Genomic DNA, 23,625 nt, shown 5'->3' with positions numbered 1-23,625 from the left:
ATGGTATACAGGTCTATGGATTCTTGGACTTCTTTGGATCTATCCTTAGGTTTATGGATTATTCTTTTTGGCTCCCTTTACTTGGGATGCATTGGACTTACGGAACTCATGGTTCACATACCCTGTGTAGTGTTCTCTTGTCCTACGTGCTCTCTTGAAGATTGTTTCTACCATGTGTGGGTGGAACAATAGAGAGCAGATGGAAGGGAACATGGGCACTTCTTCAGAGGGTAGTGTCGAGCACAATATACCGTGTGTAGTGTTCTCTTGTCCTACGTGCTCTCTTGAAGATTGTTTCTACCATATCTGGGTGGAACAATAGAGAGCAGATGGAAGGGAACATGGGCACTTGAGAGGGTAGTGTGAGTTTGTGGCCGAAATGCCTACAAACTATTGGTAGCAGAAATGCTTATGGAACACCATGCTATTTATGCCTGCGAGTGATTGTTTTATCTTGTTACTTGAGCCCATCTCTCATCCAAGGTGTGTGGTCAGAGTACCAACACGGAGTGCAAGTGGTAAAGTGGACATGATACCTGGTTGGCAAGGCACTTATGTGTATGCCAAGGGTCATGTGGATTGGCACATGTTTGTGTGCTTTGAGCTTGGATTATGATATCTAGACTTATTGGAATCACTATCTCCCCATACAAAGGCCAAGAGGTTCATTGTTCATCTCACCATGCATGTGGATTCATGTTGGGATTGTGAGAGGGCAATTCAATGAACACTCCACCATACACGTGGATTCGTGTTGCGATTGTGGAGTGAGTGTTTCATTGTTTCCACACCATGCTTGTTGATCAGAGTTGGGATTGTATGGGAGAACATGGGAACTGTTGGGATTGGGAGAAAGGATTGCCAGAACTATGGAGAACCAGCTTTTCTGTCACCATGGTTTGTGCTCTTGAATGGCACCAGTTTGTGTGCATAGCACATGTTTCTGTGCAAAGCACTAGTTTCTTGTGCATGGCACTTATTTAAGTGTCTTAGCACCTGGTTGGTGATTTTCATTGGCATATGATTATCTCATTGATATTGCTGATTGAGACACAATTGGCTCTTGTGCCTGTGTCTAGCATATCTTCCACGGAATTCTCACCCATTTATTTTGGGACATGATTTTGATATTGGTATTATGGAGACTTATTTAGTCTCACCCATTTCTTTAGGACATGGATTCTTCAATTATATTGGATTTTTGAGACTATCTCGTCTCACCCATTGATGGGACATGATTATATCTTGAATATATGGCTTGAAGCTTAAAGTTGCAGACAAATTTTAAGAAGTTGGGGAGGATGTCACCAGCCTGGACATTTCCCAGTATGAAAGGGATCTGGTGGACTCCAGGATGTCTAAATATTTGGAAAGTACAAGCTTTGGGAATGGGCATGAAGACCCGTGGTTTTGGGGAAGAATCAGTACCCACACGGAGGTATATAGATTATATTATTGGCTCGGCATTTCTACAGCCTGTGTTCCGGCTTGGTAGCCTCGTGTTGGGCTGTGTTATGGCATTTGTATATGGATAATCCGGCATCTCCCGTGGGGAGAGTAAGGCCCTCAAAGCTTGTACATGAAATTATTCTCCTTTGGTAATAAAATACTCCAAGGGGGGGGGTCAGCCCATTCCGGCCTCTATGTGGTGTCACATGTGCAAGCTCCATTTTCAGCATTTGTGGATGTTTTGTCCAGCTTTATGTTTTATGCAAAGTGATGATGGATATGTGTTAAGGCTGTGGCCATGCCCTAGTCCCCCGGGCACCCGCCGCGAGTTTCATATGCCACGTGGAAAGGTAGCTCGATGGCGGTGGAGCATGTCCTGGATCTAGAGCTGATGAGAGGATTGTGGCCGACGGCCAGGGGACCGGGGCGTCGGGCAGACTAGAGTGTGGAGGCCCGGTCCGAGGTAGCTCCTCTTGGGCGAGGTAGGTCCGGAGCAGCGGCAAGCCTCGGGTACCTGTGGGGATCCATGTGACTAATGCTGACTGTCTGGAAGGGTGCATCCACTACCATCGGGGCTGCAGCAAACTCTGCTTGGATAATGGTTGTCCAGATCAAGTAGTGGGACCTCTTGACTTCCCGTCCTGGCGTTGAAGTCCCTTAGCAGGAGGACTTCCCCCAGCTGTGAGAACTCCATAATATCCCCATATAATGGTAAATACGGTGACTCGCCATGCTGTGCGGTGTAAGGGGAGTGGGGTGGTGCAAAATAACACACGGCAATGTGGATGACTCTGTCACACTGCTAAGTTGTAGCCACGCCCAAAGATACCGTGCATCCTCGTCCTTCCTGACGATGCTAAGAATCTGTCAAAGATGGGATCTAAAAAGGACAGCTACCCCTCCAGAGCCACGTACTTCTTCTGATGTGCGGGTCTCGCCTCAGAAAGCTAACTCCCACTCGTACTCGGCTATGTATGGCAAGCCCCTCTCAGGGCTCTGATGAGTCTCTGTATAGAAAATGACACCATTGCCTATGAGAATCTCGCTCAAACCTCCTAGATTCGACCATAACATGCCATTGTAGTTCAATACTGCTAACCTCACGTGTTTGGTCTCATAGATCCCGCGTCCCTATTTGGGAGGGCGCTCAGTGATAATGACCCTACCATCTCTATAGATAGCCCACTTGCATGCTCTAAGGGCCTCATGAATTGTCACCATCGCCTCACACCGGTGTGCCACCTGTGTTGGGGTGAGATCATCTCCCAGAGTCCCATGTACACCTGTGTGCCCTTGAGGGCAGCCCGCCTATCTAAGAAGGCTCGTCTCTGCTAGTGGCATCAGGGAATCTAATGATGAGGGGCTGCTCTCGTGTCATATCCTTGCCTGCCCTCCATGTATCTGCAAAGGGGGAGGCAATCCCGTCCACTCCTAGCATCTGGCAAAGCGTCATGGCATCCTCCTTGGGGGAAGCCCCCACACTCGCACATGGAGGGCCTTATCCTTCATGCGTTTCTCCTCCTCAAGAGTCTCATGTATGCTGCTCTGTGGGGGTTTGTGGTTCTTCACCACCTCTACCCAATCTTTCTTAGTGGTCTGTAGTTCTTCCCGCAGCTTTCAGCTGCTCCAAGTCTGTCCTTAGACCCAATATTTAGTTCCCCTTCCTCCACTGTATGGTCCTTGATCGTAGCCTTTAGGGCTTCCATTTTTGCCCGGAGTTCTCCTATCACTAGGGCCGCCTCTGGCATTTCTTCTTGTTGCATCTGGGTCTCTTTCAACATCCGAATCACCTCCTCCTGGTGGTTCACCTGTGCTTCCAATTCTTTAATCTTGTTGTTCTTGCCATGTATCTCCTTGCGGAGGCCTTCCAACTATTTTTCATGTTGGTTCGAGACTCTGTCCACCACCTTCTATTCGCCCAACACCTTCTTGGTGTTGTCCTCCACTGTCTTGATGTATGCCTCCAGCTCCTGTAGATTCATTGTGGCTATTTCCCCCAAGTTGCTACCTTGGGGGCCTCAGCAAGGGTGGGTGGGAACAGGGAAGCGAAGGGGTAGCGCCTGGTGGCGCAGCACAGTAAGCACGTCCACAGCAAGGGCGCAGTAGCAAAGCAGCACTGAACGGGACGCGAGTGAGCGGGGCAGCAACACGTGCACAGCAAGGGTGCAATAGCAGAGCAATGCTGAAGGGGCGCAGAGCGGCAAGCGCAACAGGTGCACAGCAAGGGTCACCAATGCAAACAGAGAAGGTTAGGGCCTGTGCAGCTTCATGCCATGAGAGAGGGAGAGAGAGAGAGAAAGAAAGAAAGAAAGAAAGATATATTAAGTGTCTACTAAAGACCCAATGGGCCTATGAGACCAAAAGGTTACATCATATCCATGAGGTACATCGCCATCTTCGTCCCCAGTGGACGACTAGGTGAACTCCATGTCCTCTGAGTATCCAGTCTGACAATGTCCTTCGTGATAACCCTGTTCCGCTCTGTGCGGCTGAGAGCAAATGACAAGGCCTCTATGTTGTACTGGAAGGGGGGGAGTGCCTCCATCTGCATACCGTGCATGCCAAACCAAGTGCCTACCTGTGCATACCAGCACTCTGTATCTCCCTCAAGTGTCAACTATCTCGAGGACTCCAAGGCTAGCCGGGGGTATCTATCAAGTGGAAGCTCCCATAGCCTATGCCAGTATGTCATTGTCTGGAATAGAGCCTCTGTCACTATCAGTGCAGCCCCCATCTCTGCCCGCACAATCTCATGTGGCACTGATGGTTTACTCCTAATCATGCGTGAGATCATCGCCACCAAGGGTCTCTGCATCGGCTTCCACCCATCATATACCTCCTCTGTATCTGTCTCGACCGGTTCTCTCCTCTGTCTCCTCCTGTGGTATAAGCTAGGACCCCAGATGGGGGCACCATACAGTAGTGCAAGTGTAACTAGAGCATCAAATAGCCAAAGCTTCGTCCTCGGCTCCTGAAACTGTATATGTGAGCATTGCCTCTCTAGCAAGCCAAGGGCTGCATATCCCCCCATCAATCTAGCGTCGGCCGCCTTCCGCATCGAGAACTGAGGTCCAGCAAAAGTGATCCCAAGGTATACATATGAGGTAACATACTCCACAGGATCTCCACTGTATGTAAATTGTACTGCAGATCTACTTATCCACTATGAGGAGGTCTTAGAGATCATGACCTTGGTCTTTCCAAGGTTCACAATCTGGTCCCGGTCCTCGCAAAAGGCCCGTAATGCATCCAAATGCCTCTGCAGTCCCTCTGGTGAATTAGAAATAGGAACAATATCATCTGCATACAACAGGATCGGTATCAAGACTCCTGCCAAATGTGCTCCTGGTCCTCCCTGTCTGTCTATGTAATCTGAGATCTCGTCAATGTATAGACCAAATAGAGTAGGAGAGAAGGGGCAGCCCTGCTTCACCCGGATAGTGCTGTGTATGATCTCTAAGTCACCTCCTGGAGCCCATACTCTGCATGTGACTGACTCATAGAGTGTAATGATCCCCCACAGCATCTCTGCTGGCACTCCCATATCCTGCAATCTCCTCATCAGTCTGGCCTGTGGGACTGTATCAAAAGCTTTGCGGAAATCCACAAAGCAGCAGTATATCCATTATTGCCCGTGAGCTCTCCCCTCCTCAATGATCCCCCGTAGTGTAAAGATATGATCTAGTGTGGAGTGCCTCTCCTGAAGCCTGCCTGCCCCGATGCTCTAAGTCTCTGCTCCTCAGACCATCTACTAAGCTCATGCTCCAAAATCGAACCATAAATCTTGGCCAAGGTGTGACCAATCATGATAGTCCTATAGTTGTTGGGGTCCATGGTGTCAACAGCTTTCAAGATAGGTACAATAGTATTCGATGACCAGCTGACGGGGAAGCCCTCACATAATGCCCTATTAAACATGTGAACCAGTAAAGGGGCTAGCATGTCCCTAGCATGGGAGAAATGCTCGGTGAGGAGTCCATCATGATCCTGTGCTCTCCCAATCTGCATCCTGTCAATAGCATCTCTCACTATGCTGAGGTGAAAGAAGGAAGAGTGTGGGGGACGAGGTTCGGATGGATGGGGGAGAGGTGGCTGCTCGGGGACATGGTAGAGAGAGGTGGCATAGGTGTGCCAGGTGCTGGGTGAAGTAATCAGAGTTGGATAGCGATGATCCTCGAAGATCCTCCATGCCTCCTTACAATCCCTTCCAAGAAATAGCTGGTATAGCTCCAGCCTGGCTAGGTAGGCTCTCTTCTTTCTCCGTGTGAGACGTTGAAAGATCACTCGCGCCTGCTGGTTGAGTGGTGGATCCTAGTGCCATCTCCAGATGTAGATGGGCTCGGGTATCACGACATTCCTCGTCATACCAGCTATTCTGTGGGACAGTCCCTCCTGGAATGTAGGGGTGGCTCTGGAGTGTGGGAAGGCGGCTGCACCGAACGTATGGAGGGTGGTTGAGAGGTGTGTAGTAAGCTCATCAAGTGGGATGTGGGGGTTGATGTCGGAGAGGATGCGGTAGACGTGATCAGAATAGATGGAAGAGGTCTCTCTGGTGAAGTGGTATCTCGGACGGTGATGGGGCAAAGCAGGTGGTTGCATGGTGTATCAGTATGTGAGGGAGAACGCCAAGTATGCATGGTCGGCTGCGACACCGATGGGGCGAGGAGAGATGGTAAACTCCGGAATGAGTGGGATCAGAGAGAGGGATCCCATTAGATAGTCCACTGTACTAGCTCCATGTCCGAACGGGTAGGAGGTGAAGGAATTGGATCTAGGCCATCTAGCCAGGCCATTATAAATGGCTAGCCTTTGAGCCCCGCCGAGGGCTAAGAGATACTCTCCATAGTCTATGCGGGCTGCTGTATCCTGTGATGTCCACTCTAGTTTCGTACCCACCGTGTCAATCTCCTGGTACATGGGATCATCTGTCTCAAAGAAGGGTACCTGTGCACTTGCGGTGGGGGCATTGAAGTCTCCAGCCAGGAGGATGTCCCCTAGATTGGAAAACTTCATAATGTCACCATAAAGGGGCAAGTACGGGGACTCTCCATGGGTGGCATATTTAGAGTTGGAGGGTGCAAAGTAACACACTGCAAGGTAGATGTCTCGGGCCCTCTCTGTTTGGATCCTCACCCACAAAGACCGTGCCGCCTCATCCCGTCCAACCACCTGTATCACATGTTGAAGCTCCTCCCTGTATAATAAAGCCACCCCTCCCGACCCCCGGGTACCCCCTACTGTGCGTGGGTGTGGGCGGTGAGCAGACTCCCATCTGTATCCTCTCACCTTTGCAAGCCGACTCCCCTGGCACTGATGAGTCTCTGTGTATAAGAGCAAGTCTCTCCCTCTAAATGTCTCCTCGAACAGCCCTGCATCTGTCTTCAAGGCGCCATTGCAATTCCAAACTGCAATCTCTAGCTTGATCTCATAGGTCTCGCACCGTCATTGGGCACTTCGCTCGGTGATGATCACCCTCCCATCTCTGTACACTGCCCATTTCCTTGCCTTCCGTGCATCCAAGATGCGTGGCATGCATTCCCTCTTGTGTGCCACCTGTGCTAGCAAACTTGGGGATGAGTGCGCGTTCCTTGGTGGTGTCTTTGCCCACCCTCCATGCCTCGACGAAGGGGGTATCAGCGATTTCCAGCTTTCTGCATAGTGCTATGGCGTCCTCTTTCGGCGAGGCTCCTTCCTTCCATCCCACCACTCTCACATTCAATGCCCTAATCTTCCTTCTTTTCTCCTCTTCCGGTGTGTCATTGATGATGTTTGGGGATGATGGTGGGTTCCGTTGCTTCTTGGCAACCTCAATCGAGCTGCCCGCTTCTTCCACTTGTTTCTGTGTCTTCTTAATCACCTCGGTCCATGTGGTTGCCTCGTTTGCCTTCTTCTCCTCTTGTTCCTGGAGGGCCTTCATTTGCTCTCTAAGTGTATTCAGCTCATCATTGAGGGATAGTTAAATCTCTCCTTCTTCGAATTGAGTACGTGCCCTCCAGGTCTCGTTTTCTGCTCTAAGGGTGGCGACTTGGGCCTCCAGCTCCGTGATTAGTGAGGTGTGGTGGCTAGTTTTTGCGTCCAACATTTGGACCATTTCCTCCTGCATCTTGCTTAGCTGAGTTGCCATGTATGCCTGCATGGCTGCCTTCCACCTATCCATCTCCTCTTGCATGGAGGCACGCAACTCATGCCTAAGGTCATCACTATCTTTGTTCTCCCCGAGCTTCTTTTGTAGGTGCTCAATGTCCGTATCCTGCATTTTGCATACTTCTCTCATGGTGGTCAAGCATGTTTTGATATGGGGGTCGCCGATCTTCTGTGTGCTCACCCAAATCGAGCTGTATTTCCTCTCCTTCTCACCTCTAGTCCTTGTTGCCGGTGAGCTGTCCATGTTGGACTGAAGGGGTCCCCCTTCTAGTACTGATTTTGCTCCTCAGCTGGTGGCCCCCATAGATGGCCAGCTGCAAGTGGGGAGGCAAGTGGCAGCAGATAGGTATGTTGCTGCCTTGGGGGCCTGCGCAAGGGCGGGTGGGTAAACGAACAGATAGAAGCGAACAGATTGTGGGGGGCGAAGAGAGAGAAGCGAAGAGAGAAAGAGAAAGAAACAGCAAGGGCGGGTGGGTAAAGGGGGCGAACATAGAGAGAGACAGAAACCAACAGGGCGGGTGGGTAAAGGGGGCGAACAAAGAGAGAAAGAAATGAACAGGGTGGGTGGGTAAAGGGGGCGAACAAAGAGAGAAAGAAACGAAGAGGGCGGGTTGGTAAAGGGGGCAGGTGGGTAAACGAACAGACAGAAGCGAACAGATTGTGGGGGGCGAAGAGAGAAAGAAAGAAAGATATATTAAGCATCTACTAAAGACCCAATGGGCCTATGAGACCAAAGTGATACAATAATGTCCATGGCATATCTCATCATGGAATGAAAAATAAAACAGAATGAAAACATAAATATAGCTATCTCACTAGGGTGATACAAAATTGTCCATGGAAACTTGTCATAGAATACTGAGAACATAAAAACATGGAAGCAACCTCAGCTCCGAGTAGATGGTATACCACTCTCCAAAATGCCAAGCATGGGGCTGACGAGTATGGCCAAGAGGTCTCCCTCAGCTATGTCACATGGAAAGGTAGCTCGATGGTAGTGGAGCATGTCCTGGATCTGGAGCTGATGAGGTGATCGTGGCTGACGGGGGGGTTGAGGGCGTCGGGCACGCTGGAGTGCAGAGGCTGGGTCCGAGGTAACTCCTCTCGGGCAAGGTAGGTCCGGAGCAGCTCGTGGAGGGTCCACAAGATCCACTGTGTTGGTGTCGTCCACCTCCTCGGTCCGGAAGAAACTGGTGATGGTTGGCTGTCGAGGGAGGGGGCATGGTGGCTGGGGCCTGTGTCTCAAGAAGGTGTCCTTGTGTCTGCGGAGCTCAAGCAGGAAGAGGCCCAAGCAACGTTGTTCCCCCTTTGGAGCTGTCTGAGCCTGTAATGATGTCTCTCTGTGGCACTCTATGTCTAGAATGAATCTCCCCAGTATGCGCTCGTCTGCTGCCTCAAAGATCTGGCGTAGGGAGTGGCTCTCTGAATAAATGGGATCTCTCTCTCGGATAATGTCATGAGGTACTGACGGTTTGCTGCGTATCATGCGTGCCATCATGAGGGCCTGTGGTCTCTCTATCTGTGTCTGTCAGAATATGCAGCGGAGATGATGACCAAATCTGGGAACACGAGCAAAAACGCAGGCAGAAAAACAGCACAAGAGAGAGAGAGATGTAGGCGTGTAACTCTGCTCTATATACACAAGAAGATCCCGAGATATGATACAAATGAGGTATGGGGGCTGAGGACCTATATATACCCCCCTAGAGGGCAGTCGGCCAGCATAAGGAAAAGCCCACGACTGATAAAAAGGTCCACGACTGCATAAATGCAGTCGGCCAGCAGCAAGAGTGCCCATGACTGATAAACATCCAGTCGGCCAGCACTGTACTGCTCTTGGCACCCTCTCGCAGCCCTCCCAAGCCTCAGAAAAATGGGAAAAAATAGGAGAAAAATACGGAGAGTGGGGAAAAATGGGAAAACACCTCATAAGGGCGGGCACACCCACAACAAAGGCCCTGGTGTATAAAACTGGACAGGAGATGACTTCTAACACCCCCTCTCAGCTCCTGGCTGTGAAACCAACCACTGGAAGCTGGGGTGCCGCCTGAGCAAATCCTGAGAGCGACTTGAGGTCCACAGTACTGTCCTCCGTCGAACAGAACTCCAGCAAGATGTCATCAGCAACGATCTGTTCACAAACAAAGTGCCTCTGGATAACCATGGGTTCCTCCAGTGGAAGCCCAAACCTGCTATGCAACCTCCTCCTGCTCCGTAAAACTGCTCCTGGGCCATAAGTAGATCCCCTCGTGTCCGGATCTCCTCCCCAAACCGAGTCACTCCAGACGTGGAGTCGGACTCCATCCAACAATCCCCCTCCTGTGTACAAGAGTCCATGATCCTTCGCATGCCGCAGAAACCACACGAAACGCAATCCTGCCTCCCAAAGAGACATCTGCAACCAAGAGCTCAACTGCCTCATCAGGAAGCTCCCATCCAATCTGGTGTCCATCAACCAGATCAATGAACCATACAGCTTCTGAGTCATAGAGACATCACACTGCTCACAAGGATCAACACCTGTTACGGTGCACAAACAAGTCCTGGAAGCCTGATGAAACCTGTCAACCACCCCCTCTGAATCCGGAACCACAAAGCCTGGAGAAACCACCTCCTTCTGCAAGTAAGCACCTGTCACCTGCCTGGCTTTCCGAAAGGTCTCCGTGGAAAGAACATCCTCAACTACTGGAAGTTCTATGTCCCGAACACTACGAGACATCAGAGCATAAGTGACCTGTTCAGCTTCCTCTGACTCACGAACACAAGAACTACCAACATCGGTACTGGAAAGTTCCTGCCAATTGCTGCCATCTACTGGTAAGCTATCCACCACCTGGTCTCGGAAAGCCCGCTCCTGCAACGAATCCACACTTGAGTAGCCATTACCAGACTGCCACTCATCACAAACCTGAGGACCTGGGAGAGAGAGTGCTGAAAGCTTGTAAACTCCATTCTCCACTCCACCTTCCCAAACCACTTGGCCTGTTGCTTTGTCTCGGAGAGCAACAAAATGCTCATCAAACTCCACCCGAACGCCAGTCTTGCAAACCTGATGCACTGACAACAGATGAAAACCAAGTGCCGGAACATACAACACCTGGGAGGAATGCTTCCCCCCTCTGCCATCGGGAACTATCTCCATCCTGCCCTCACTGTGAACTGGGATAGTGGACGTATCCCCAGTAAGAATATGACCAGAACACCTGCAGAGATCCTGTAAACCGGAACGGGAAGGAGTCATGTGCCTGGAAGCACCACTATCGAGAATCCACTCCCGAGTATCCGTTGCGGAGAGTCATCCAATCTCCTCCCTGCCTGAAGAAAATGAAGCATCGGTGTCCATCACCTCCAGGTGCACAAAAGCCGGAGTCTTCATGATTGCTGCTGAGGAGTCTGCACCCTTCTCGGTCTTCCGCTTGGGACATTGCCTCCAGTAGTGGCCTTTCTCGCCACAATCATTACAGGTCCTCTCTGCCTTCAGTTTCTCGCGGTCAGCGTCGGACTTCTTCTCAGAAGACTTCTCCGATGAAGCCTTCCCTTTGCCCGAGTTACGGCCTTTCGACCGTTGGCCAGTTAAGGCCTCCGAACCTCCACCCTGAGGAGGGTTCGTGAATCGTTCCTCCTGGTCCAGGACCATGGGCACAAGCTCCTCCCACGTGATGGTGCTGAGCCTGCCACCACCACTGGTAATCAAAGAAGAGTAAAATGCTGAGTACGAAGAGGGCAAATGTGACAGCAACGTTATGGCCATGTCCTCTGACGATATCTCCTTCCCAGCCTGAAGAACTTCCTGCTGAAGAGCCTGCAGCTTGTTAATATGCTCCCGCATCGTCGACGACTTTGCAGGGCTCATAACCCGCATCTGTACTTCCAAGGAAATCCTCTTCATGGGCGATACCCTGTTATAAAGTGAGGCCAAATGCTGCCATATACCTCTGGCCAGCGTCATGTGCTTTACATGATTGATTACCTGCGGTGTGCAGTTGAGGAAAATAAACGAACGGACCCTGGCGTTGACGCGATCCCACATCTGCGTCTGGGCCTCCCGGTCCTTTCGGGTTGACGGTAACTCCCCTTCCTCTACTTCCGACCGTGGAACACCAACAACGACGAAATCGGCGAGGTCGTAAGACTCCAAAACGGATTCCATCATCACCTTCCATATGCCGTAGTTGCTCCCGTCCAACTGACGGTCCACCGGGAACATGGGGAGTGTCGGGATCTTCACATGTCTCTCGGCCATCTCAAACAGATCTGCCATAGCGGGGATGTACTCTGAAAAGGGTGGGTGGGTGGGAACAAAGAAGAACTGATACCTGCAAGTGGCTGTCCAGCAAATCAGCCCGCCTTCCTCTTGCTTCTCCTCTTCCCGAACAGTCCAAAACAGTCCACCAATCAGCCACAAAACAGTCCCCCTCTTGCTCACACAAATCCCAAGACCTATCTAGAGCCTAGGCTCTGATACCATGTCAGAATATGCAGCGGAGATGATGACCAAATCTGGGAACACAAGAGCAAAAACGCAGGCAGAAAAACAGCACAAGAGAGAGAGAGATGTAGGCGTGTAACTCTGCTCTATATACACAAGAAGATCCCGAGATATGATACAAATGAGGTATGGGGGCTGAGGACCTATATATACCCCCCTAGAGGGCAGTCGGCCAGCATAAGGAAAAGCCCACGACTGATAAAAAGGTCCACGACTGCATAAATGCAGTCGGCCAGCAATCTGGTGCCCAAAACTGATCAAAACCAGTCGGCCAGCAGCAAGAGTGCCCACGACTGATAAACAGCCAATCGGCCAGCACTGTACTGCTCTTGGCACCCTCTGGCAGCCCTCCCAAGCCTCAGAAAAATGGGAAAAAATAGGGGAAAATACGGAGAGTGGGGAAAAATGGGAAAACACCTCATAAGGGCGGGCACACCCACAACAAAGGCCCTGGTGTATAAAACTGGACAGGAGATGACTTCTAACAGGGTCCACATCCACATTTTCCTTTCGGAGAAAGGAAAGGCCATTGCCCTGGCCACCTTTATTATCCAAATATATACCTAGATGAATCCAAGAACATGCCCAAATTCACCTTATAAGAATGTGCAATTTATAACCTCATGGTAGTCATCCACAAGACAATAAACCATCAACTCCATCATGCATAGTATGGACTGGATACTACGACATCCCCACTAGCGTCATCAGTGCCCGATAGTGGGTGTAGAACTTGGTATCAATATATGCTCCCCCACACACACACCCCAAACACACACATAATTCTAGTGTCAGGATAAACTTATCTCTTAGACGCTCTCTTCTTTGTTGCTCTACACGGGCTGCTGACACATAATCTCTAATCTCTCTCTCTCTCTCTCTCACACACACATCATATAAGTAGAGAATACATAAGTAAATGTATGTTACCCGGATCTCCAAGCACACCACTGGCTAACATGGAAATCGTTCACAAATCAAGGCTATCTCCTCAGATATTATTCCCAGTTTCTTGAATTCACGCAAGGTACTTGATAGAATTTACAAAAAGGGAGGAACGATTATTCGAGGACTAATGGTCAGTTACTCACAGCTGGAGGCGGCCGGTGATGAGACCAGCAGCTACGAGAGACGAGGAGGGATGGAAGGCCAGGTCGAAAGGCTGCGCTTCCAACGCAACATCCATCGCGACCAGCAAGACGACACTTCCTGTTTGACCTTAAGTTTTGGGGTACTTGGCCCAGAATTTAATTCTCACAAGTTGTTGCCGTAGCATGAAGTTTTTCCTTGTATGCGTATACAAGAGAGTGTGTATATGCATTTATGTGTAAAAGCGTGAGTGAGTGTGTGTGTATACACGTGTATATTTACATGCACTTGTGTGTGCATGTATCCCATGTGCAACTCTCTCATATAGATGCATATCTATATTTCTCTCTCACACTTGCATTCTCTCTATGTCTGTCATGTGCACAAACACAACCTCTCTCACATATATACATATGCACATGCACTCTCTTTCATACACACTTCTCTCTCTCTCTCTCCAAATACATGGGGCGAGTATGCAGCCTCCCTCTACACAGTACCAGAGCAACCACCACTACCGAACCCTCTAGAGCCTTGTCCACCCACTTCTACCTTCTTCACAGCAGAGATGGTGAGGAGGGCCATCAACAAATTGCATACAGGGAGGGCACAGGATCATGAGGGCATTGTAGCCGAGCATTTCATACATGCTAGAGATATGATTGCAGACTTGCTAGCTCTCATGTTTAATAGAGCCATGTGTGAGGGGTTTCATGGGACTTGGAGTACTTCCACGATTGTGCCGGTACTCAATTCTAGAGATCCGAGTCTACCGACTAACTACCGCACCATTATGATTGGCCACTCGGTTCGCTGGCCAAGCTATATGCCTCTATTCTTGAGCAGGAGTTGAGCAAATGGGCAGAGAGACAAGGGGTCCGAGCTCAGGGACCAGGCCGGTTTCAGGAGGAGATTCTCTACTTTGGATCATATCTTTACCCTCAGGGCTATCATTGAGGAGGGCAGAGCACATGGGAGGAGGATCTATTGTGGCTTTGTGGATTTCCGCAAGGCCTTTGACACAGTGCCCAGAGCTAGACCGATGCGCAAGCTGCAAGACTTGGGGATTCCATGTGAGCTCATTTGGGGTATTATGGCACTTTATGAGACAGTAGTTGGGCAGGTGCAGACTTCAGAGGGTCTCTCCCAACCAATACACTCCACTATAGGGGTGAAACAGGGCTGCCCGCTCTCTCCGAGACTCTATTTGGACTATACATTGATGAGATCTCTTATTATATTGGGACACGAGGGGATAAAGGAGCCCAGTTGGCTGGCACTTGGATACCTTTGTTGCTCTTATATGTTGATGATATTGTGCTTATAGAGCAGACTCACCAGAGGGTATGCAGAGGCACTTGGATACTTTACATGCTTATGCATAGGACAGTGGGCTCTCAGTTAACCTTGGTAAGACCAAGGTTATGGTGTTTAACACTACAGCTCAGTGGGTCTGGAGATCAGCGCCTATTTTCACATATGGGCAGGAGACAGTGGAGTATGTTGACTCATACACATATCTTGGAGTGGTGTTCACTGGGCCCACATTTTCCATGAGGGGGGCAACAGAGGCCAGATTGACTAGAGGATATGCAGCACTAAGGTCTAGAGAGGATGTGCTCTCACAGGTACACTTTCAAGAGCCACGCACTAAGCTGTGCTTTTTGACACGCTGGTCACATCGGCTATGTTATATGGAGTACAGTCCATTATCAGGAGAGCAGACGCCCGACTGGTAGGGAGTCCACACAGAGACAGATTACTGACTTCTTTAGAGGGACTACCCGTGAGGACACACAACCGACAGCCCAGCAGTGGGCACCCCGTGGGACTCTAGTTGAGAGAGCTATCTAGTTGGGCATATCCAGATGCCCTAGGGTTCGTGGATCCTCACATCGGAGATGGTACCTACACCGGAGGATTCAAAGCATCATTGCAAGGCATCGGGCTCGTCCGATCAGGCATCTCACTATGGCAGATATCCAAGCCATCCACCAGAGACCCATGCTAGAGCTCCTAGGATGATTACCACTCTAGCCATATACTGTTGTACTCACTGTCACTTTTGTACTCCCCCATATTCATGTATTCATGTATCCATGTACTCATGTACCCCATTTTGACTAGTAGCATTAGCTTCCCACTCTCCCTAGTTGCTGCTTCCGGATGTTCCCTAATGTATTGTAGGGCTAGATACTTACCCTTAGTTCTTTCTTTTCTTTTCCAGACAGTGTATCAGATGTCACATTGTTGTAACTTTGGTCTCATAGGTCACTTTGGCCTTTTGAAGACGTTAATATAACATTTCATCTCTCTCTCTCTCACGCGTGCACACACTTACACACCTTTCACATACACGTGTGATTGTGTGTATGCGTACATATATGTGTGTGAATGTGTTTATATATAATAATATTAACATAATATTATTATATATTTACTATATGTATATTTATGTATATATCATCACTATATTATATTACTATAGATTTGTTATATATATTTTAAATTTTCTAATTTTTTATATATTTTTATTTATTAATTATATATTTATAATATATTATTATGTATATTATTTATATATTACATTGTGTGTGTGTGTGTGCATGTATATATATATATATATATAACATTATACTATAATACATTAGTATAGATTATATATATATATATATATATATATATATATATATAATATCCTTATTATATGCTAATGGCTCTAATGTGACTGTAAAAATTGAAAGCTCCCAAATGACTGCAACAATGAGGGATTTTCCCCCATTAATCTTTTTTATTTTCAATAACAGAGAATCCTATGAATTCATATTGGTAAAATTTCAAGTGCTTTCTTAAGCTCCACGGTTGCACCTCCTAATAGTTGACATAGTACTTCAAACAAATACTTATACCATGGCTAGAAAAAACCTTCACCACAACCACAGACTTAGCCTACTGCTCCATGATAAGCCAATAGAAGATATCCAACCACCGCTTCTATTTTTGATGGCACTGAGATTAACCTTAACGCTACAAATCCGGCGCCAACAAAACGTCTACTCAACTAACAACCCATACATGCCTTCTGGATTACAGCCTACGAATGGGCGATCTATAGTCCAGTTTGTGAGTGAGCAACAAATTCATAATCTTATTTTGGTGGAAGGAGAAAGCAATGCGTACTCCCATGCTTGCATGTCCATAAGAATGGTGGTACCAATTGGAAGGAGAAAGCAATGCGTACTCCCATGCTTGCATGTCCATAAGAATGGTGGTACCAATTGGAATCTCTTAGAGAGGATGACAGACCTTTGAAACTCCAAAGTTGATTGGAACAACCAAACTCTGAAGTTCATAAAAGTAATATAATGAATTTAGAATTTTTACAAATGTCAAATCCCTATTGTTATTCTAAATATTTTTAGTATATATATATATATAACTTATTTATTATATATTTTATTTTTGTATTATATTATTTATTTAAATTTTCTTCTTTCAACATACCCCTAAACTCCTCTCTCTCTCTCTCTCTCTCTCTCTCTCTCTCTCTCTCACCTCTAATCAGACCCCCTTGTCTCTTTCCCCTACTCCAACACATGGCCCTCTTCCAACCGCCACCACGTGTCCCCTCCACTCCCAAAAACTTATGCAAAATAGATAGCATAGATAGATATATTATATAGACAAACATACATATAGATAGATAGATTATACATGTGTGTGTGTGTGTGTGTGTGTGACGTATACACACACATATACGTATATATGTGTATATATAATATATACATGTGTATTTATAATTTATACATGTGTGTATATATAATATATACATGTGTATTTATAAATGTAAATAAATACACACACACACACACACACATGCACATACACACACAGAACCTCTGTTGTCCAATGGAAGGAGAGAGAAATAAATACAATAGCTTGGAGGGCCCCATTACAATGCTACCATTGTCCAAGATGGTTCAAATGAGTGGACTATAGAGATAGAGTCAACAATATCCAACCCGGATAGCATCCCGATATAGAAAACCCACACACACACACACATACAAGTATATATTAAATATAATATTATGTTTTATTGTATTTAAACACATATACCTATACATACATATATATATGTGTGTTTATAAATATAAATATACTTATATACTTATATAAGTATACATACATATATATATATTTGTGTTTATAAATATAAATATACTTATATACTTATACATACACACATAATTTCAATTAATACATACACATATACGTATAAATACACACACATAGTTTCAATTAATACACACACACACACATACAAATATAATTTTAATTAATTAAATTTAATGAATGGGGAGGTGTACTCACTCTCAAATAAATGCATCTTACATGTATATTCTCTCTCTCTCTCTCTCTCTCTCTCTCTCTCTCTCTCTCTCTCTCTCTCATGCACACACACATGTAAATATATATTATAGTATTATGTTTTATTATATTTAGACACATATACATATACATACATATATATTTGTATTTATATATATATTTGTATTTATATATATATTTGTATTTATATATATACACACACATATAATTTTAAGTAATTAAATTTTAATTTGAATTAATATTTAATGGGTGGGGATGCGTGGTGAGGTGTGCTCGCTCTCAAATAAATGCATATTACATGTAATCTCTCTCTCTCTCATTTCTCTCTCTCTCTCTCTCTCTCTCTCTCTCTCTCTCTCTCTCTCTCTTCAGAGCTCCCAATGAAGATGCACTTTTACATTAATCACTTCCTCACGCTCATTGAGGATGGATTCATCTAGCAGTCATGTTACTTGAGTGTTCACATGTCCCATGCCATGCAGATTGCGATCGGCCAGATATGGGTTTCATCCCACTGCCTCAAAGTGGACAGCTTCACTCCGCCCCCTCCCTCACCAGCCAACCATCACTAGTTTCTTCCGAACCTAAGTGGTGGAGGACATTGATACAATGGATCTTCTGGACCACCTCAAGCTGCTCCGGACCCACCTCATCCGAGAGGAGTTACCTCAAACCAGACGTCCGCACTCCACATGCTCGATGCCCCCAGCCCCCCGGCTGTTGGGCACGATCCTCTCATCACCTCCAAATCCAGGACATGCTCCACCGCCACCATCGAGCTACCTTTCCACGTGACATAGCTAAGGGTGACCTCTTGGCCATACTCATTAGCCCCATGGTTGATATTTTGAAGAGTGGTATACCATCTATTGGGGGGGTTGATGCTGCTCTCATGTTTCTATGTTCCTAGTATTCCATGATGAGTTTCCATGGACAGTTTTGTATCACCCCAGTGAGATAGCTATGCTTATGTTTTATTTTCTATTCGATGTGATGAGATATGCCATGGACATTATTGTATCACTTTGGTCTCATAGGCCCATTGGGTCTTTAGTAGACATACACACACACACACACATGTACACATCTGCACATACATTAATGTAAACGTACACTCTCCTCCCCTCACATATACTTTCTCACACCTGAAATTCTCTCTCTCTCTCTCTCTCTCTCTCTCTCTCTCTCTCTCTCTCTCTCTCTCACACACACACACACACACACACACACACACACGTACACACACACGCACGCATGCTTATATATATTATATATAATATTTTATTTTAATATATTTAGACACATATACCTATACATATATATGTGTATTTATATAAATAAATAAATTTATATATGGACCCACATACATATATAATTTTAAATAATTAAATTTTAATTTAGCTTATTTTCTATTGGGAGTGAGGTGTGGTCACTTTTAAATAAATGCATCTTACATATAATGTCTTTTGTCTTTTCTTTTACAATCAGAGAGAGAAAGAGAGAGACACCTACACGTTGAAGTTTTCATCATAAAGCTCACCCTTTCTTTTACAATGAGAAAGAGAAAGGGAGACACACCTACATGTTGAAGTTTTCATCACTCACAAAGCTTACCTTTTAAGAGGGAGACCCCTATTTTTCCTCTCAAGGAAATCATTAGGTAAGAAGGGATTGCTCTCCTTTTAAAAATTGAAATGATAGGAGATGAGAAATTTCAAATTTGAGAAAGGGGGCAAGGTGAATCTCCCCCCTTTCTCCTTTGACCCTCTCCCTCCTCTCCTTTTACCACGTGGAAAGAGAGTAGCTTGTGTTTAATTAGAGTACAGATTTTTACGTGCCACTCTATTATGTATGTCTTTTTGGTATATGCTATTCAATCTATTTGTATATGCTATTAGACTTTTAAATTAAAAGGTATCGGCTAAGGTCTTGAAAATATTATCTTAAATTAAAAGGTATCGGCTAAGGTCTTGAAAATATTATCTTAAAAATAAATTGACTAGTTGCCTCGTTTTCATGCTTCCCTATATTTCACCTAGATTCTTTTCCCCCTTTATTGTTGGATAATTACGGTTTTTGACCTTTAAACCAAACGCCCTTAGCCCCATGATATTTTCGTGTTTATTTCAACACCCTCCCTCAACAAAATATCCATGACTATGGATGATAACAATGCTAGTCCTAGTTACAACTTACAATGCTGATTATGATGGCAATGCTGGTGCGCCCATAGGTCTTATCTCAATTAGGCTGCTGATAGTTGATGCTAGAGATCTAGTTATGTTTACATCAAGTTTAGGATAGAGAGTAGACTTCCAAGTGGATTGGTTCTGTTAGGCGTAGAAAGCCCAACTGTCTTAGTGTAGTTGGCCTCGTTAAGTGGTGAGACCTCTTCTTCTTTCTCCTCAACTTCTTCATCATCTGCTTTACCTCCTGCAAGGTAGGCCTTTTGGGCCTTGTTTTTGTAAAAACAATCTTTTTCTTCGTGGTTGGGTTTCCAACAGAAGTTATAAGACTTTCTTTAGAATTCCTTCTTCACTTGAGCTCCCTTGGAGAAAGTTGTGAATCGAGCTTTCTTGAATGAACCACTTCTTGCAGAAAGCTCCCTCGGATGCCACTATTTGATTTTCTTTTCTTCCTTTAAGAGTGATGCTTCTCCTTAAGCCTTGGAGAAGGAATATTGGTGAGGGTGGTTACTATGTTTTTGTAGTCTTCTTGTGTGGAAGACTCTTTATTAAGAGCATTGAAATACATGCATCCTCATCCATATTGATTTTTATGCCAACTAGTTGAGTAAGTAAGGTCCTCACATAAATTAGTTGTGCAGGAATAGGATCTCTAGAGTTCATTTTTTATTCAAAATACTTGATTAGCAAGCTAAGTTTGGAACTCTTAGCTTGTGTGCCAAAGAGGTTTTTTAGCTCTTCCCAAGCCTTAAATGAAGTATTCTTACCATCTAAGTGATGGATGAATTGACCATGCAATCCTAAGGCAATAATGGCAAGGGCCTTCTCATCTTTGGCTATCCAAAGTGCTTTAACATATCTCTAATGAAAGGCATCTTCTCCTTGCCATTTTCTACACTCCACAAGCCCTTCTTCATTAAGATGAATTTGATTTTAGTTTTCCATGTAAGGAAGTTCATCCCATCAAACTTGAAATCTACTCTTGATCCCATAATGACTAATGGTGAGCAGGGTCTCACCACTTGGTTTTCTTTCCCAAGGGCACTGTCTACTGCTTTATAATTAGATAATGCTTACTAAAAAACCACTTTCCCAAGGGCACTGTCTACTGCTTTATAATTAGATAATGCTTACTAAAAACCACTTTCCCCATATATAGGTGCATATGAGTGCATTAAAAATCTAAGAATCCTTATGCTTTGGCATAGTGGTAATAGTGAGTTTTAGGTTTGTTTTTGGTCTTCTTGACCTTCTTCTTCGGCTTCATATATTTAGCATTTGATGATTTAGTTGAAGAAGGCATAGTGACTCATTAATAACTTCAAATTAAAGAGATTATTAAGCTCACTCTAATATGTCATGGGAAGTTACCAATCCGCCGAGCTCGAGCTATGCTCAAAAGCTCCACCGTAGCCGCTTTGTCTCGCTGCTATCCTCCCACACTTATCACACCGAGGCGGTTGCTAATCCAACGAGTGGTGCAACCTCTCTCGTGAAGATCGTGTGGGATCTCCATGGAAGACGATCATGGTGATAGCCTAATCACTCAAATAAGAGAGAGAGAGAGAGAGAGAGAGAGAGAGAGAGAGAGAGAGAGAGAGAGAGAGAAGAAGAAGAAGAAGAAGAAGAAGTAAGAGGGAAGCAAGAGAGAACAAGTGATTAACACACAAATCACTCCCAAACCCTAACCTTAAGCACACCACACATGCTAGATTAGAGTTGCACGATGGGAGAATGAGTTACAAACAAGAGAAAATGGCTTTTATAGTTCTAACCCTTTTCCCACTAGGCCGCTCAGGAGAGTAAGTGACCCAAGGCGCCCCAAACATAGTTACAAGGCTTTTCTCTATGGTTTGGCCAACTGACCAAGATCCTTTTGTCTATCCTTCAAAGCTTAACACTTGGGAGCATCTTTAGGGCGCTTCCCTCATCAAATGATGGGATTTACAATGTAGTGTGGGTGTCCATTACATAAGTGTGTGGACATAGTTGTCGTAGGAATGTGTTAACCGATGTGGTTAGCATACTCCCCTTCCTAAACTCGATCGCATCCTCATGATTGATAGGAGGTTGTCGAGGTGCATGCTAGAAAGTGTTGCACCTAGTTGGTTCTCTTGTCTCTCCGAAAATGAGAGGGGGTGGGGGGGGTTAGTGTTAACCTATGAGACGGACATTGAGACGTACTATGTTTTACGTCATTAATTTAAATATTATGAGTCATGGGCCGGGCTTGTCGGCACCATATGTTAAGGATGAAGGGATTGGGTGATTGTCGATGAGAGGCGCACCTTGAATATTAGTAGGATAAGGGTTAGGATCGGCCGGCCATGTATGGGCGCCCAAGTGTGAACGGCCAAGTCACCTATAAGAGTCAAATGTAACCCTAAAATCTTCATTCTCATGTATTGTGAATACAAGAGTGCTCTTGCCTTATCTCTTTGGTTTCCTTCTCCTGCGTGTGTGAGAGAGAGAGAGAGAGAGAGAGTGAGAGAGCGATCGAGCACTGTGTAGTGGCACGGCGGCGGAGAGGCGGTAGAGCGGCGACGACGGCTCCTCCTTCACGGCTGCGACGCGGGAATCCTTCAAGGCGGCGGTTGAGCGGTGAGTGACACACCCTTTGCATTCTGTTTGAGCTTCCTTCCCTGGTTGTATGCTTGCAGCCATTCGTGGCTCGCATACGGTGTCTGGCAAGTCCCCAGCTACGACCTGTGCGACAAAAGTGCACATTTTTGGCGCCGCTGCCAGGGAGCTGCCCTGCACCAAGCTCCAGTTTGCAGCTCGGCTGCTGCATGAAGTTTAATCTACACTGTAGGAAAGCGACTGTGTGTTTGTTGTTGAGGTGTTTCTGTGTTTTGCAATCTGTTTCTGCAATTTGTCTTCTGCATTTCTGTTTCTTTTGTTATATTTCCGCTCCGCGTGTGGGCGTGCGTTCTGTTATCTGGTTTCTGCGTGTGAGGGGGGATTTCTGAATCCCTAGATCTGTGCTATGCGTGAACTGCACCGCGGCCAAGGCTGTGAACCCTAAAGAAACCCTAGAAAACTTATCTCAAAAAAAAATCAAAAAACAAAAATAAAAAATATATATAAAAAATTAAAAATTAAATTTTGTTTTTAAAGAAAGAACCAAACGTGTGGAGAGGAAAGATTTTTTAATTGGAGAAAAAAATTTTGAAAGGCCTCGGTCTCGGTCTTTTGATATATATATATAGGAGAGTGAGCCTCCATAGCTTTCTTTCAAGTGAGAGCTTATGGGAAGTTGTGCCCTATATGAAGCCCACTCCCCAAGGAGTAAAGTGAGTATGTGGGATAAAGCCCTCACCCTTTCCTCCACAAGCAAATAGGCTTTTGCCCCTCCCCCCCAAAGGAAACGGACTGTTTTGAGGACCACAGGAGCTCGGGATAGGCAAACACGGTGCTGTAAAGCATGCTAGGACCCTTTAAACGATACGCTCGTTTCGAGCTATCACACGCCCTAGTCCAAGTTCGACCGTAAGTAAGGGGGTCAAAAACAAGTTAGAAACAATCTAAAAACAAGTAAAAACGGGGTACGAAATACCTAAGAAACTTGTGTGAGTTTCAAGGGTAGTTACCAACGCACGTAGGGTACCCACGTCACATGCATCTACGTTCTGGTCGGGTGCTAGAGCCTGAGCCACTAGAAAGCATTTCAGTTTACGCAGGCTCACACCATCCCTCCACGTTAGCATCTTGGCCTTCGGCTGGAACCCAAGGGAGTGCAACCCAAGATCCACGAATAGTGGATAGTGACTCATCCTCTGACTCAGAAGCCATGGAAGGGCACCCTACCAAGAACCCTGAGGAGACAAGCCAAAACATGCCAGTGTGGGCTCCACAACCCGAATCTAGCATGTTTAG

General features: G+C 46.1%; 1 protein-coding gene across 1 annotated transcript in view; it reads right to left on the bottom strand.

The window, feature by feature from the left end:
* Window positions 1–13,380, bottom strand: part of WDR55 (transducin family protein / WD-40 repeat family protein) — a 106,481-nt gene extending 93,101 nt beyond the window's left edge. The window contains exon 1 of the mRNA XM_086794313.1: window positions 13,174–13,380. Coding sequence (XP_086650439.1) covers window positions 13,174–13,268 — 95 coding nt within the window. The 5' untranslated portion in view covers window positions 13,269–13,380. The remainder of the gene's footprint in view (window positions 1–13,173) is intronic.
* Window positions 13,381–23,625: the final 10,245 nt, after the last annotated feature.

The sequence above is a fragment of the Cibotium barometz genome, chromosome 4 (genome assembly GCF_041138505.1).
Source record: "Cibotium barometz isolate CiBa-2024 chromosome 4, ASM4113850v1, whole genome shotgun sequence".
NCBI lineage: Eukaryota > Viridiplantae > Streptophyta > Polypodiopsida > Cyatheales > Cibotiaceae > Cibotium > Cibotium barometz.
The sequence above is the reverse complement of the archived record's forward strand: the minus strand, read 5'-3'. Positions and strand labels throughout refer to the sequence as shown.